The sequence below is a fragment of the Gossypium hirsutum genome, chromosome A11 (genome assembly GCF_007990345.1).
Source record: "Gossypium hirsutum isolate 1008001.06 chromosome A11, Gossypium_hirsutum_v2.1, whole genome shotgun sequence".
NCBI lineage: Eukaryota > Viridiplantae > Streptophyta > Magnoliopsida > Malvales > Malvaceae > Gossypium > Gossypium hirsutum.
Window position 1 is genome coordinate 25,404,233 of NC_053434.1, and position 14,904 is coordinate 25,419,136.

Sequence of the window (14,904 nt, forward strand, 5' to 3'; positions counted from 1 at the left end):
AAGTACGCGTTGTGTGTAAATTTGGGAAGAAAGTAAAAGTTAAGCCCACCAGACAAAAAAAGGCTATCACCACTGTGGGCCACATCCTTTGGTAGTCCCCCGTATTAATTGCGTGATGAAAAAAAGTAGGCTATTAATTGGCCGAAAGAACTTGGAATGTGGGCAATACGAGAATATTTTGGTGCCAAATTTGAATTAATTTTTTGTTTAGGAGGGAGCTGGTTTAAAAGCCTAATGCCCTAACAAGGACTTGTTTAAAAGCTTCACATGTCAAGGAAAGAGAAAAATATGATGGAACCCATTGTTTAATCTCCTTTATTTATCAAAATCACTTTACTATATGATATTCAACATGCTAAAAAGTTCGAATTCCAATCATATTTATGATGTGCTTTCTTCATCTCCATATTCAATTTACTTCTGCAATCAATGGTGAGAGGTGAACCAGAAAGCTGCTGTGGGCATTTTTACCACTATCTGCCAAATAAATGACTTGTTTTTTTTATCTTCCTAACCCAACAAATTTGAAGTGGTGTATCAACAGCCACACTTAATGAGATTTGTACCTATTATTCCATCCCATAATAACCCATCAGGTCCACTGATGAACTTGTGAGTTTTGCCTTGCCTGCTTATTATTGGAACATCACAAGTGATTGCTTATTGGATAACCATTGTTTGATTGTATTCGGTCACAACACCTATAAGATAGACATAGCACTGCATTTCAAACCATAGGATCTCTTGTTGGTACATTTTCCTGGTGTAAAGTTGAGGCCAAGCATTTCCTTAAAGGTCTTCTCCGGGTCTGCAAGGCCAACCAGCTTTGCAACAATGGCAGCGCTCTCAGTAATGTGATCCATGTCTTTACTGTCAATCCACAGGCAGTGAGCCAACTGCAGCCTCCTATGTTTAGTGCTCAATCCAATGCCCCATTTGAGAAAGAGATTCTTTCTTTCTGCTTTGGAGAATCTCTTGTTCATCTGCCGGCTCAGCATATGCCTTTCTCGACGTAGAGCCTTCAAGCTGTTTAGAACATATATGTAGAGATAATTAAGTTGTTTTGGATTAGAAGCATGTTGACAATGCACAAAAAGATTCTATGAACTTGTAGTTGGATACAATAAGCACATACGTATACCTTGCAGCACGGGTAAGGACTCGTCCGTTTTCAACTGTTTGATTACCATGGGAAATTACATTGTTGAGGAAGGACAGCCTTCGATGTTCCACCTCCATGTATATATAATCTTTTGGATCTCCCTTAAATAGCATTAAAAAGTAGGTCCGGTGGACCAGTGTCACATTGCAAGCATGCCAAAGTTCAATGATCTCTCTTTGAAGCCTCGTAAATTCTGAAGACCATGTTCTAGGGCTCCCATAATAATCTGAAATTGGGTCCAACCCAATGTCTGTAACAGTCTTTCCATGTAAAACGGGCTCCGTCACCTGTACCTGTCATGCATGAACAATATCACATTCAGAATGCAATTCTAAACAAGTTTGCTTGATAAGTACCCTTAATTATTAATATATAAAAAAATAATGGTTAATATTAGCACCAATGTCCCATTTCGATCATGTAAACAGGGATTGATAAACGAAATCGAACACTCACCGCCTGATTAGCAAGTTTCTTCTCATGCTTAAGATTAGACGTTTCATCTGTAGCACTTGTCAAAGAACTTTGAGATTCATTTATTGATATCTGGGCTTTAACCTTGTACACACTAGTACTCGTTGCAGAAGTTTGCGACCCATTTCTAGACAAACCTTTGTTCTGAAGATCATACCTCAATGCAGAGAGTTTCCTCCGGATACTCTCTGGTCTTCCAGTGAAATATTTCTCATTTCCTATTGGAGGTGTGCTCTCATCCTTTTCTACCCTCTCAATCCACTTGGAGGTCAAATCAGTCATGAGACGTGCTTTACAACTTCTACTCCTAGTTAATTGCAAGCTTCTATGGCTAGATATTTCTTCTTGCTGACGCCATAAGCATGGTTTTTCAGGAGATGGAATAGCAACATCCAGATGGTTGCTACTGTTTTTCCAGTGCAGTGAACTGGATTCTCGCTTTAATGTAGCTTCATTGCCTACATCAATCAATCCTGAAATAGCTGAGTTTTCCCTTGGAGATGACATATTATAATTTTGATAAATCTTTTGGCTAGATACCGATAAATTTGAGTTTGAATATGTATTCGTACTTGATCTTCCCGAGTCAATGCAACGGACTTCCTTGCAAACTGCCTCCGAGTTTTCATCGACATGGTCACCATTCTCCTCCAGGCGATGATTAATTGCAACAAAATTAGGAATTTTAGGTGACAACCGTGGTGAAGAACTATGATGCGGTATATTCAGTTTGAAGTCAGGAAGCTGGAGGAAGCTCTCTTCAGAACTATAGCTTTGTCTATCTGGAGGGCTGGACCTAAGACCAACAGCCAAAGCATGTCTTGCCATGATTGAACTTTCATAGTCCCATGAATTTTGCACTTGCAGTTTGGGGTACTGAGGATCTGGATCTGCGGCCTGGTGAAAGGAAGGTTGGAACTAAAGTTTCAATTCCAAAATGAACTTAAAGAGGCATTAATTGGTTTAATAATCTACACACACCCATATTTTCACTGGCCTTTCATCTGCAGGACTTCCATTGTTAACCACTTGCCGTAGATCCTCAACCTCAGACTGAGCATAGTCTATTTGCAGAGTCAGTAGGATTACCTGTTTCTTTAACTGCATGAAACATGTAGGAAAAGTGAATGATTTATGGACTAAGCTAAAGAGTTGAAAAGACATGTTAATTCAGAATTATTCATCACCTTTTCAATCTCAAGGTCTTTCTCTCTCAGCAGCACAGCAGAATCGAAGGAAATAGAAGCTGTTCCTGCACTTTTCAACTCGTTCTCTAATCTAGCCAATTCCCTTTGCAATTGCTTCACTAATGCTTTATCGGACATGACCACGTTGACTTGTGCATTGGTAGTCACTTCTTTGGCACAACTTGCAAACAAGAGGGTGTTTCTTGATTGTTCAACATGGCTTCGTGCTGGACTCATGGTACAAATTATAGCAGTTCTAGCATTGCCTCCTAGTGAAGACTGAAGAATACGTGTCAGCTTTGAATCTCGGAAAGGAATGTGCCCATTTCTTCCCTTGCTGCAGCCAAATACAAATTTATAAGAATATATGCCAATTATTACCTGTTTCATGCTTGAGGTTCAATATGTAATATAAACATTAAGAAGGGTAAAACTGAGGATAGGAGAACCAGAATCGGAATTCATAAACAACAGGCACATGCATGCAGAGATGAAAAGAAAAGAAAGCACGTGGTGTGTATTTGTAAGCTTTCTGATATATATTAGATGCTATTTTTGGCTCAATGTTGTGAAAAATGATCAGTTACATCAAACTGATCATGTATGGTCAAACCGAAGGATAGAAACCGATGAAATTTATTGGCTTTCCACAAAACATGATTTCATCAAAAAGCTAACCTCAGCTTACGGATAACAGTTCCAAGTGTTAATAAACTGCGATTTATATGGCAACCTTCTTTCAACCTTGCACCAGCTGATAATGACTGAGACGCACGCTCACTTCCAGCGAGATCAACAAAACTCTAGACAAAATAGAATGAAAACGTCAGTTGCCTCTCCAATATCTTTCAACAAATAAATCTTTGACTGAAAAGATAAAGTATATTGTTTCATACCACAGTGGCTGCAAGCATGCTTGACTTGTCATTGCCTAAACACTCTCGTGCAGAACTTTCTATTGTCTGATGGGAGGCACATAGGCATATGATATTTTAAAAAAATTGATAATTAAAAATAAACATCATATCATTGTGAAGTGAAGAGAAGTGAACAATATATAAAAAGTCTAGCAATGAAACACAAAGCTTACCACTCTCAGAATTTGATGGGACCTAGAGCTTGCCTCATTCAGAGAAGTCTCTCCAATTTGTCTTTGAGCTGCCAATGTACACCAACAATTGCTTAACTATGCAGTCATCAGATACTGAAACGAAGGTCGGTTAAAATAATTCTTTTACCTTCACACACAGATAGAAGCCCTTTAAAGTGATTCCAGTCCCGCAGAGTTTCTTCAGTGAGTTTCTCAACAACTATCCCTCTCTATCAAATTTGCCGGTGTTAGTAAAATAGTCCATAAGATAACCAGTTCCTCATTAAAAAAAGGATGTAACTCACTTCAGGATCATCTAGAAGTCTAAGAGGAGTGCTATCTGCACTAAGGAGGTCCCTGACAGATTCATTGTAAATCTCAATAGCAGAAAACTTCAGGACGAACTCTCTTTCCTTGTGCTGCATGGAAGTACAGTTCGCTTTTTTGTCAAAAATGGAATACAAAGGAAAAGCATAACCCCTAGTTAGCAACAAGAACCACTGTGCCTTCATTACCCTTTGTATGTAGTCATATATATCTGCCATTGCATACTCAGTAATTCCAATCATCGTATATGTCTTTCCGCTGCTTGTTTGCCCATATGCAAAAACACTTGCTGAAAAAGTAGTTTATGTTAAGGAAATTAAACAAGGGACTAGGAAGTTATGTGGAGAAACAAAAGAGCTTACAAGAAGTATACAAAAGGAAATGAAAAGAAACGAAAAGCACTCACAGTTTATACCACTGACAACTGAAAGAACAACCTCCTTTGCTCCTGTTTCATAAACTTGCCTATTGGGGCAATCGGAGCCAAAAACATTGTCTAAAATCCGCAAGCAGACCCGTGAATTTTGAGAAGAAAAAAAAAATTAGAAGACTATATGAAGCTGTTGATGTCAATTCCATACATGACAACATAGTAAAACAAATATTGTCTATCATCCTGACAAGAATCAAGCCTTCATAGTAACAAACGCCAAGTTCACCTTACTTTCATTCATAAGAAAGCCAAGCAATCTTGCTATAGCCACTCTTGAGACATTGCAATTACAGCCTGAAACCTTAAAGTGGTGATACAATATCATCATAGCAGACTGGTAGTCAGTGACAAATATCATAAAGGAATTGCAAACATTGTTTTCTCAGACCTAACCTCTCATTTTGGGGGTTGGTGCCACTCAAGGGCTTCTGAACTAAAACTGAAGAAATTTGGTTCTAATGCAATCAAATTTATCATAGAGCAGCTAATATTAACCTTAAACATGATTAACAGCAACTGCAGAAGTTTGGTTCCAAATGTTAGTGACTTCCTCAGATATTTCAAGAAATTAAGAGACATTTTCAAAATATGTTTTCCCATAGGACTAAGGACAGGCTGAGTAAAGCAATAAAATTTACATAAAACTGAAATCTAAAGCCTTACCAAATGTATAAGCGGTAGGGTACATGGATCTCTCAGAAACCGACAGTTTGCTCCTGTATATGATAGTGTTATCATTGATGCATTCCCAGTCTGATACATCATGCCTAACAATTTCCTTCTCACTGAGCGGCCGCAGTCGAACTGAAACAAAAATTCTCTCATGACACTCTGTTGGCTCTTGCATTTGCTCCTCCTCTCCACCATCCACCCCCATCTCTCACCTTCCCACTCCAAAATATGCTAAAAAGTAATACCATGAAATGGAAAAGTTCAATACATTGAGACTTCCATCAATGCCACTTTACTTCAGCTCTCTACCACATATTCTACTGAGCCATCATTTTCTGCAATCAAAAGACTAAATCATCGGTTAGTGCTAAAAATTCACCCAAATTTTTGCTCAGAATCAAGTCTCAACCCAGAAACTAAACCGCCCCATTTCTTTATCTGCCTCTTTTTGGTTCAAAAATATCAAAGTAAACACAGATTCTATCCTTTATAGTTGGCTACAGCAACAATTCCTTTAAGACAAGAAAAATACAACCATTTTACTTAATTAGTTAATTTGGGTTTTAATTTAATTAATACAAAAATTTGGACTTTTCTGAGACGGTCCCCTTGTACAGCCAGTCAAAGTCGATATTCTCATGTTTACGCGATTTAAATACAGAATATTTTTGGAGGTAAGTAAAAAAACACAAACAAACATGAAGTTAAAAGTAAATATTTTGAGAAACAATTAAGTTTTTTTACATTGAGAAATCGTGGTCTCTTCCAAGAAATGTTTGATCTTTCCTCCCAAATTTGGTAACTTCATTAAATATCACCATTTTTTTTTCTCTTCTCTGCCTGTTCCGGTTTTGTCTGTATTTAACCCTGTCAGAAAACAACAAAATCCAGTAGTAACTTAATCCAAGTTCCAAATAAGGAGCACAATAAACAAAAATTAATATTGTGGAAACCATCCCTCCATTTAAAAATATTAAAAAAAAAGAGAAATCGACTTTTTGAAAAATAAAATACGGAGTGGCCACCGATCTTTTGTTTTGGTGTGATCGGATCACCTAAAAATGAGGTTAGTTTAATAAAATATTTTTGGTTTATTAAAACAACAATTTTGGTCTACGAATTTTTGAGAACACGGGTTCAGGAGTCGGTTACGCATGAAGAAGGATTAGCACCTCACTACGCCCAAAATTAGTACCGAATCGATTAAATACTGTTCTTATGTCTAAATTAAAAGTTTTTGAGATGTGGTTTTTTTTATAACGTTTGAGTAACCCGAGTTGGTTGCCAAAATTTCTTGTTTCGATGTCCAAAAGTTTATAATTCGAGGATTACAGAAGGATGCTCAACTATTTAGTCCAACGAAAAACCGAAACCCAGCACAGTAGGGCACGATTCCTCGAATTTCCAAACATTACCCATTGCCTTACCTTAGAAAATAAGAGCGAAATTCCGAAGGGATCCTTGATAGTTTTGAGCAAATGAAAAAGCACAACCCAGCACGATAGGGCTCGATACTCAAATTGCCAAACATCGAACATCACCTTCGTTTTGAAAGGTTTTTAATAATTATGAATAAAGACCTAAAGGAATACTCGATTGTTTTGAACAAACGAGAAATCACAACCCAGCACGATAAGGCATGATTCCCGAATTGTGAAACACCGAGTATTGCCCTCATTTTAAAGGATTTTTAGAAGAGCCGAGTGAAATTTTGAAGGGATATTTGATTATTTTAAACAATCGAGAAATTGCTACCCAACACGTTAGGGCACGATCCCGCGAATTGCCAAATATCACATATCGCCTTCGTTTTAGGGATTTTAAAAGACACGAGCGAAATTTTAAAGTGATATTTGATTATTTTGAGCAAATGCGAAATTGCAACCCAACACGTTAGGACACGATTCCGTGAATTGCCAAACATCAAATCTCATCTTCGTTTAAGGGATTTTAAAAGATATGAATGAAATTTCGAAGGGAAATTTGATTATTTTGAGCAAATGCAAAATTGCAACCCAACACGTTAGGGCACGATTCCGTGAATTGACGAACATCAAATTTCGTCTTCGTTTTGAAGAATTTTTGGATGAATACTTAAAAACATATTAATTTGATTTGAAATAAGATGACATTGATCGTAAAAAATTGGGTTTTAGAACCACATTTCAAAAATCAAAAGGAAAACAATGGATGGGGTAATATGTACATGCGAGACGCAATGCTTAGTGAATGAAAATATTAATCAATTAGCAGAACAAGTAATTAAATATAATTAATCTAAAAATTACGACCTAACTTCAATCATGTATGAATAATAATTAACAAGGCCATATGAAACAATGAATAAAATGCAACGGCAGTATACATGGCATAATAAAATTATTAGAGGCACAAAATAAAATGCAAATCAAAGAAGCAACATGGTATAAAACTATTTCACAATAATGACAAATAAATGGACGTGTAAAATATAAGTTGGCCGGCTACATGATGATTTAGAAACTATATATATATAATATAAAAGAATAATAGTGAAGATACATGACAAGACATAATACACAAAATAGATTTATAAAACATATATACATATAAGTTTATATAAAAAAAATGAGATTAATAATAAGATACATATACATTTTTAAAATAGTTTCATATATACATAATTATTAAATTATATGTTATGGAATAAATATTTTTAATAACATACAAAATGTTGAAGAATATTAGCTTTAAAATGACAATTTTCATAAAAAAATTAAAATATGCATCAAAGATGAAAAGATTGTAAGAAAAATGCGTAATAAAACAAAATCTTAGAAACATAATGAATTTACACATCGCATATATATATAACTTTAAAAGTAATTATTCGTAAAAACGTGCAATACATACAAAATTAATTTGATTTTATTGTAAGTTGTACGATAGATTTAAAAGCATACCTATATAGAAATAAAACCATATGCGTAAAATACACAAGTTTAATAATGTATAGATTAAATATAGTATCCACAATGCATATACATATAATGATAATAGCTTAAACGATATTACATAGGATTATATGATACAATACGAGAATAAATTTAGAAAGGAGTCATGCGCGTAAAATAATATAAGGTTAGTTAATATATACATGCATTAAAATTAATTTTAATACAAAGTATACGTACATATATAGAGATAGATAAATAATATTGAATAGAATATTAAAGAAACACATGTTCAAACATTAAACATATTGCAAAATAATAAGTTATACTAATAGGAGATTAAATTAAAATTGGATTAAAACAAGAGGGGTAATGTGAGAATAAAGCAGTAACAATAAGAGGACCAGTATGCAACACTCACAAATACGCAGAGACTCAAACTGGAAATAATCCATTCCCTAAAACGCGAAGCTCAGGCGAGGACCCATATGCAAACGAATGTAAATTGCTGGGAATAAATTTAAAAAACATGAAGCACAAATGTGAGCTGATTGAAATGTGGCGCGAAAGGAGAGGGACTACTATTGCAAATAGCCCTCAGTGACCACACACGCGGATCTAGACCGTATGCGGGTCGGGTCATCGGGCCGTAACTCCTTGGACACTGTCGTTTTGAGACCATCAATTTGGCCTAAAACGGTGGCGTATAGAGGTCCTTTATAGCCACCGTAACCAACCCCAAAATGTTTGCAACCATTCACAGAAAAAAAAAAGAAAAAGAAAACCTAAGACGCTCTCTCAATCCTTCGCCGACCAACAGCCTTTTGAAGGTCTGTTCCTCTGCCCCTCCTTTTGACTCATACGAGAGTCAATCAAGGCCTCCTCGAGTCGAAAGATTCGTGAGTCTTGCTCGTAGACCCCAAATCGTCACTTGGTCTCAATCGTGGTGAGACAAGTGTGGATTCGAAGGCATCAAACGCAGGTAAGTGTCGTTTCCCTTTTTATCTTTACATTCAATAAAAAAAGGGTAAATGAACAGGTAGGAGAAAAATAAGGGATGATAATCGCGAGTAAATCACCTTCTTTTTGCTGTGTATTGCTTCTGTTGTTTTTGAAAAAAGGAACCCCCTTACAATATGAAATCATTAGCTTTATGGCCGAACGTTCAAAAAAGAAATAAAAGAATATAATTTCGTTCTTTTTTCGTATTGGCCATTGTTGTTGTTGTCGTTTTGTCTATCTCTTTGCAGGTACAACTGCGTGGCATGTGTACGAGGGCATGTGCTGGCGTACGGGGTGTGGGCATGGCGCCAGGAGGAGTGTACGACGTTGGGGGCTGCTGGTAAAGGCTGCGGCGCAGGAGAAAAAGAACCCTAGGATTTTAGGGTTGTAATTTTCTGAGCCTATCGGGCCTGTATTTGGGTCTTTGGGTCATTTAGGGTATTGAGCTAAGTTATTGGGCTTATGACTTGGTTTTAATTTTAGGTCTAGGTTATGTAATTGGTTTGGGCCAAGTACCGATTTGGTTTGTAAAAAAAATAGAAAAAAATATTAATAGACTGTTATAATTTTATTTGTTTTATGTTTATGGTTTTTTGTTTTCCGGGCCGGGCAAATTTGGCCCACTACAGCTGCCCCTCTTTGTTCATTGTCGTGGAACGAGAATAGAGCAAAGACTATAAATGGGCCAATTTTGCCAGGGCCCGCTGAGCTTCGACTTATTGGTGCTTCTTTTCTTCAAGTAGCTTCAATATGCTCCACTGCAACTTCAGGGAGACAAAATCTTGCAATCTTCGGCCTGTTGCCCTACTACTTAGGGGGTTAAGGCTCGTTTTCTCTGATCTACTCCACTGGATACGAGATCTGCAATCGTCATTCTACTCCACTACAACTTTAGGGAGCTAGGGTGATGGCTTAAATCTGCTTCACTGCAACATCAAGAAGCAAAGATTCGTCGTCTTCGATCTATTCCACTGCAACTTCAGGGAAATAAGATCTAAAATTTCAACCTACTCCACTACAACTTGAGGGAGCTAGGCTAGTGACTTAAATCTACTTCGCTGCAACTTCAGGAAGCCAAGATTCGTCATCTTCGATCTGTTCCACTGCAACTTCAGGGAAATGAGATCTAAAATTTCAACCTACTCCACTACAACTTTAGGGAGCTAGGTTAGTGACTTAAATGTGCTTCACTGCAACTTCAGGAAGCTAAGATTCGTCGTCTTCGGTCTTCTAGAGACATGACTTGTAGGATTGGTTTCTGGTATCTGTGTATGCCAAGTAATTAGGGTGCCATGATCAAAATGAATCTAATGTCCCTGACTATACGTGGTGTTTATGTCAAATAACTAGAATGTTATGATCGAAATGAATCAAGTGCTCCTAACTAAATGAATGATTATGAATGTAGAATTATTATGAGAGTGATTCCTTTTTAAACGCTTAAGGTATCATTGCTCATAATTCGTCTGGGTTCTATCATTGATGTGTTATCGTGTTTTCCTGCTTAGCTGTTATATTTGACAGAAAATTTGAAGAAATAGTCCTAATTTGGGACTACTCTTTTTCCAATGTTTTTCAACTTTGACCCTGGTTAGTTCTGACTAGTGGCCTTGTTTTAGGTCCTTGCACTATTTAGAGACTTTTCCAGAGTAATATGCATAACATCTTTTTGTAAATATTACATGTCCAAAAATCACGATTTCAACAAAAATGATCGAAAGAGATTACTATAATGGACAATATGGAATTTTATTAAACAAAATTTGATGTGAATACATTGGATAACGAATTTGATAAGGTGCAAAAAATGAGAAAAATGTGCCCCAGATATCGCAGCATGAGTTTCACTATTCTAATTTCTCAAAGGCTCCTTCAAACCAAATGTGTATTCAGGAGATTCTGCGTATTTTGTTGATGCTCCAAGGTGTACTATTCTTCTGTCTTGTTGTTTTTGGAAGGACAAGACTACCATATGCCCCATATTCAAAATTTGAGCTGCCCGTTTTCAGGTTTTCAACTCAAAAGCCCTTTTGGTTCCAAAGTACCCTTTGCGGGTTTTCACATTGGCCTCTCCGCTCTTCTTTTTTTTTAGATTTCAGAGCACCCTTTGCGGGTTTTCACTCTGGCCTCTCTTTCTTTAGGTAAAATACTTCTTGACCGAATCCGAGTTTACAGGATTGGGCAAGTTTCTACCGTCCATCTCAGCTAGAATCAATGCTCCTCCAGAGAAAGCTTTCTTCACCAAGTAAGGCCCTTCCCAATTAGGCATCCATTTCCCTCGAAAATCCTTCTATATAGGAAGGATCTTTTTCAAAACCAGGTTTCCATCGTGGAATTCTCTAGGGCAAACCTTTTTGTCATAAACCCTCATCATTCGTTTTTGGTACATCTGGCCATGACGAATAGCTTTTAGTCTTTTTCCTCGAACAAGTTCAATTGGTCATATCGAGACTAGACCCACTCTGCTTCGTCCAATTTTAGTTCCAACAACAATCGGAGGGATGGGATCTCAACTTCGATGGGCAAAACTGTTTCCATTCCGTAGACTAGGGAGAAAGGGGTTGCCCCGGTTGAAGTTCTGACTGATGTTCGATACGCAAAGAGGGCAAACGGTAACTTCTCATGCCACTCCCTGTAGGTCTCAGTCATCTTCCCCATAATCTTCTTAATGTTTTTATTGGCTACTTCCACCGCCCCATTCATCTTCGGGCGATATGGTGACGAGTTGTGGTGTCTGATTTTAAATTGACTGCAGACTTCTGCTATCGTACTATTGTTCAAGTTTAATGCATTGTCAGATATAATCCTTTCCGGCATTTCATATCGACATATAATTTCCTTTTTTAGAAACTTGCTCACTGTCGACTTTGTCACACTAGCATACGAAGCGGCTTCTACCCATTTGGTGAAATAGTCGATAACCACAAAGATAAAACGATGCCCATTGGAAGCTTTCAGCGATTTTGGTCCAATCACATCCATGCCCCACATAGAGAATGGCTATGGAGAAACCATGACATGCAGTGGTGAAGGAGGCATATGAATTTTGTCTCCGTAGATTTGACACTTATGGCATTTCTTAGCGTAGTTGGCACAGTCTCCTTCCATGGTGGACCAATAGTACCCGAATCTCATAATTTACCTGGCCATTGTAAAGCGTCTACACATCTTAGTAGCACTTGATCCTTTCTTCTTTTGTACAGGATTTCCCCATCTAAGACATAATCGATGGCCAATCTTCTTAGCGTTCTTTTGTCATTCTCGCTTGCCTGGTCCGGGTACTCACGATTCTTTACGTATTGCCATATATCGTGATACCAAGGGTGATCATCTTTCTCTTCATCTTCTTCAATATTGTAACAGTGGGCCGGAACTTCATAAATGCTCATCCGGATGGGTTTGACATCTTCTTGTTTGTTCACCTTGATCATGGAGGCTAGGGTAGCCAAAGCATCAGCCATTTGATTTTCGTCTCGTGGAAGGTAGTGGAAGGTAATGTCATCAAACTCTTTAACCAATTCAAGGACCAGCTTCCGATAATCGATTAACTTGGGGTCTCTGGTCTCCCATTCTCTCTTGAGTTGATAAATCACTAGTGCAGAATCCCTAAACACCTCTAGCACCTTAATCTTGCGATCTATGGCTGTGCGGATATCCATTATGCACGCTTCGTATTCCGCCATGTTATTCGTACAATCAAAATCCAATTTACTAGTGAATGGATAATGATCTCTATTTGGGGATACCAAGACGGCCCCGACTCCATTGCCCACAGCATTTGATGCCCCATCGAAGTTTAATTTCCAAAGAAGTTCTTTCAGAGCACCTTCTTCAGTGGTAGCAACACACATTAGGTCTTCATTCGGGAAGTTAAAGTTCAAAGGCTCGTAGTCTTCCAAAGCTCTACTGGCAAGAAAATCTGCTATTGCACTTCCTTTTACCACTTTCTGGTTCACATAAACTATGTCGAATTCAGAAAGTAGAATCTGCCATCGGGCCATCCTTCCATTTAAAGTTGTTGACTCCATCATGTACTTCAAGGGGTCTAATTTTGAGATGAGCCAAGTGGTGTGATACAACATATACTGCATCAGCCTTCGGGTTGTCCAAATCAGGGCATAACACAATTTCTCTATCGGTGGGTACCTTGTCTCACATTCTGTGAACTTTTTACTAAGATAGTAAATGGCCTTCTCTTTCCTTCCTGACTCATCATGCTGACCCAATACGCATCCCATGGAGTTTCTGAATACTGCCAAATACAGTATCAACGACTTATCAGGGTTAGGTGGCATCAGCACCGAGGCGTTAGATAAGTACTGTTTGACCTTGTCGAAAGCCCTTTGGCATTCTTCATCCCATTCACCTAGGTTATGTTTCTTGAAGAAGCGAAAGACAAGGTCACATTTCTCGGTCAGTTGTGAAATGAACCGAGCAATGTAATTTAATCTTCCTAGAAAGCCTCGAACTTCTTTCTGAGTGCGCAACGGGGATAGCTCTTGTATGGATTTGACTTTGTCTGGATCAATCTCAATCCCTTTCTCGCTAACCATGAATCCAATTAACTTTCCAGACTTGGCTCTGAAGGTATATTTGGCGGGGTTGAGTTTTAGCTGAAACTTCCTCAACCTCAAGAACAATTTTCTCAGAATTTGTATGTGCTCCTTCTCTATTCGGGATTTAGCTATCATGTCATCGACATAGACCTCGATTTCTTTATGCATCATGTCGTAAAAAAGGGTTACCATGGCTCTTTGATAAGTTTCCCCCGCATTCTTCAGTCCAAACGGCATCACCTTGTAGCAGAACGTGCCCCACATGGTTACAAATATGGTTTTCTCCATATCTTCAGGATGCATCTTGATCTGGTTATATCCAGAAAAACCATCCATAAATGAAAACAGTGAGTGTCCTACCGTGTTGTCCACTAGTGTGTCGATATGAGACAGTGGAAAATTATCTTTCAAGCCGGCCTTAATCAAATCTCTGTAGTCTACACACATTCCCACTTTTCCATTTTTTTTAGGGACGGGGACGATGTTGGCTACCCAATCTGAGTATTTTACCACATTCAGGAATCTGGCGTCGAACTGCTTTCGAACCTTTTCTTTTATTTTTAGTAAGACATCGGGCCTCATTCTTCGAAGTTTTTGCTGAACTGGCTTACACTCTTCTTTTATGGGGAGTCAGTGCACCACGATGTCAGTGTCCAACCCGGGCATATCTTGGTATGACCATGCGAAGACATCTTTGAATTTTTGAAGTAATTCAATGAGGTCTCGTTTCATCTCCGTAGTGATACATGTTTCGATCTTCACTTCTTGTCCTTCCCCTAAGCTCACAATTTCAACTGATTCTTTGTGAGGTAGGATTTGTTTCTTGTCTTGTTCTACCATCCTCAACAAATCAGGAGATAGGTTACAGCCTTGGTCATCTTCAAAATTCTGAGAATCATCCATACACACATCTTGCTCGAAAGAAAATTCTAAGTCGCTAGCAATGTCACTCGTATCATTAACATCCGGGGACCTGTTATGAGGATGAAGGCAGATACAAAAAATCAAAAGAATTCGAAACATTTGTTTACGTGGTATGATTATGAATGACAATGAAAGAATATTTAG

The 14,904-nt window shown here is 37.9% G+C and overlaps 1 protein-coding gene across 4 annotated transcripts; it reads right to left on the reverse strand.

Annotated features, from left to right (window-relative positions):
* Positions 1-550: 550 nt before the first annotated feature.
* On the reverse strand, positions 551-5,881 carry LOC107896594 (kinesin-like protein KIN-7G). 4 transcript variants are annotated; one of them, XM_016821803.2, is made up of 14 exons: positions 5,337-5,881; positions 4,647-4,736; positions 4,429-4,529; positions 4,219-4,332; positions 4,062-4,143; positions 3,914-3,981; positions 3,720-3,785; positions 3,502-3,626; positions 2,824-3,160; positions 2,618-2,737; positions 2,209-2,533; positions 1,619-2,094; positions 1,142-1,455; positions 551-1,026 (listed from the first exon to the last, which is right to left on the reverse strand). In XM_016821803.2, the coding sequence occupies exons 1-14, from the start codon at positions 5,548-5,550 to the stop codon at positions 702-704; spliced, it is 2,757 nt and encodes a 918-aa protein (XP_016677292.2). In that variant the 5' UTR covers positions 5,551-5,881; the 3' UTR covers positions 551-701. The 4 variants fall into 4 exon arrangements, with proteins under 4 accessions (XP_016677292.2, XP_040937401.1, XP_040937400.1 ...); XM_041081467.1 differs by having other exon boundaries at positions 1,142-1,449; positions 5,337-5,839; XM_041081466.1 differs by having other exon boundaries at positions 1,142-1,449; positions 1,619-2,533; positions 5,337-5,839.
* Positions 5,882-14,904: the final 9,023 nt, after the last annotated feature.

Coding starts and splice junctions, on each gene's coding strand:
- LOC107896594 (XM_016821795.2), bottom strand. CDS start 5,550: ATGGGGGTGGATGGTGGAGAGGAGGAGCAAATGCAAGAGCCAACAGAG. Junction 3,982..4,061: donor GCTTCTATCTGTGTGTGAAG/GTAAAAGAATTA, acceptor GTACATTGGCAG/CTCAAAGACAAATTGGAGAG. Junction 2,738..2,823: donor AAGACCTTGAGATTGAAAAG/GTGATGAATAAT, acceptor TGTTTCATGCAG/TTAAAGAAACAGGTAATCCT.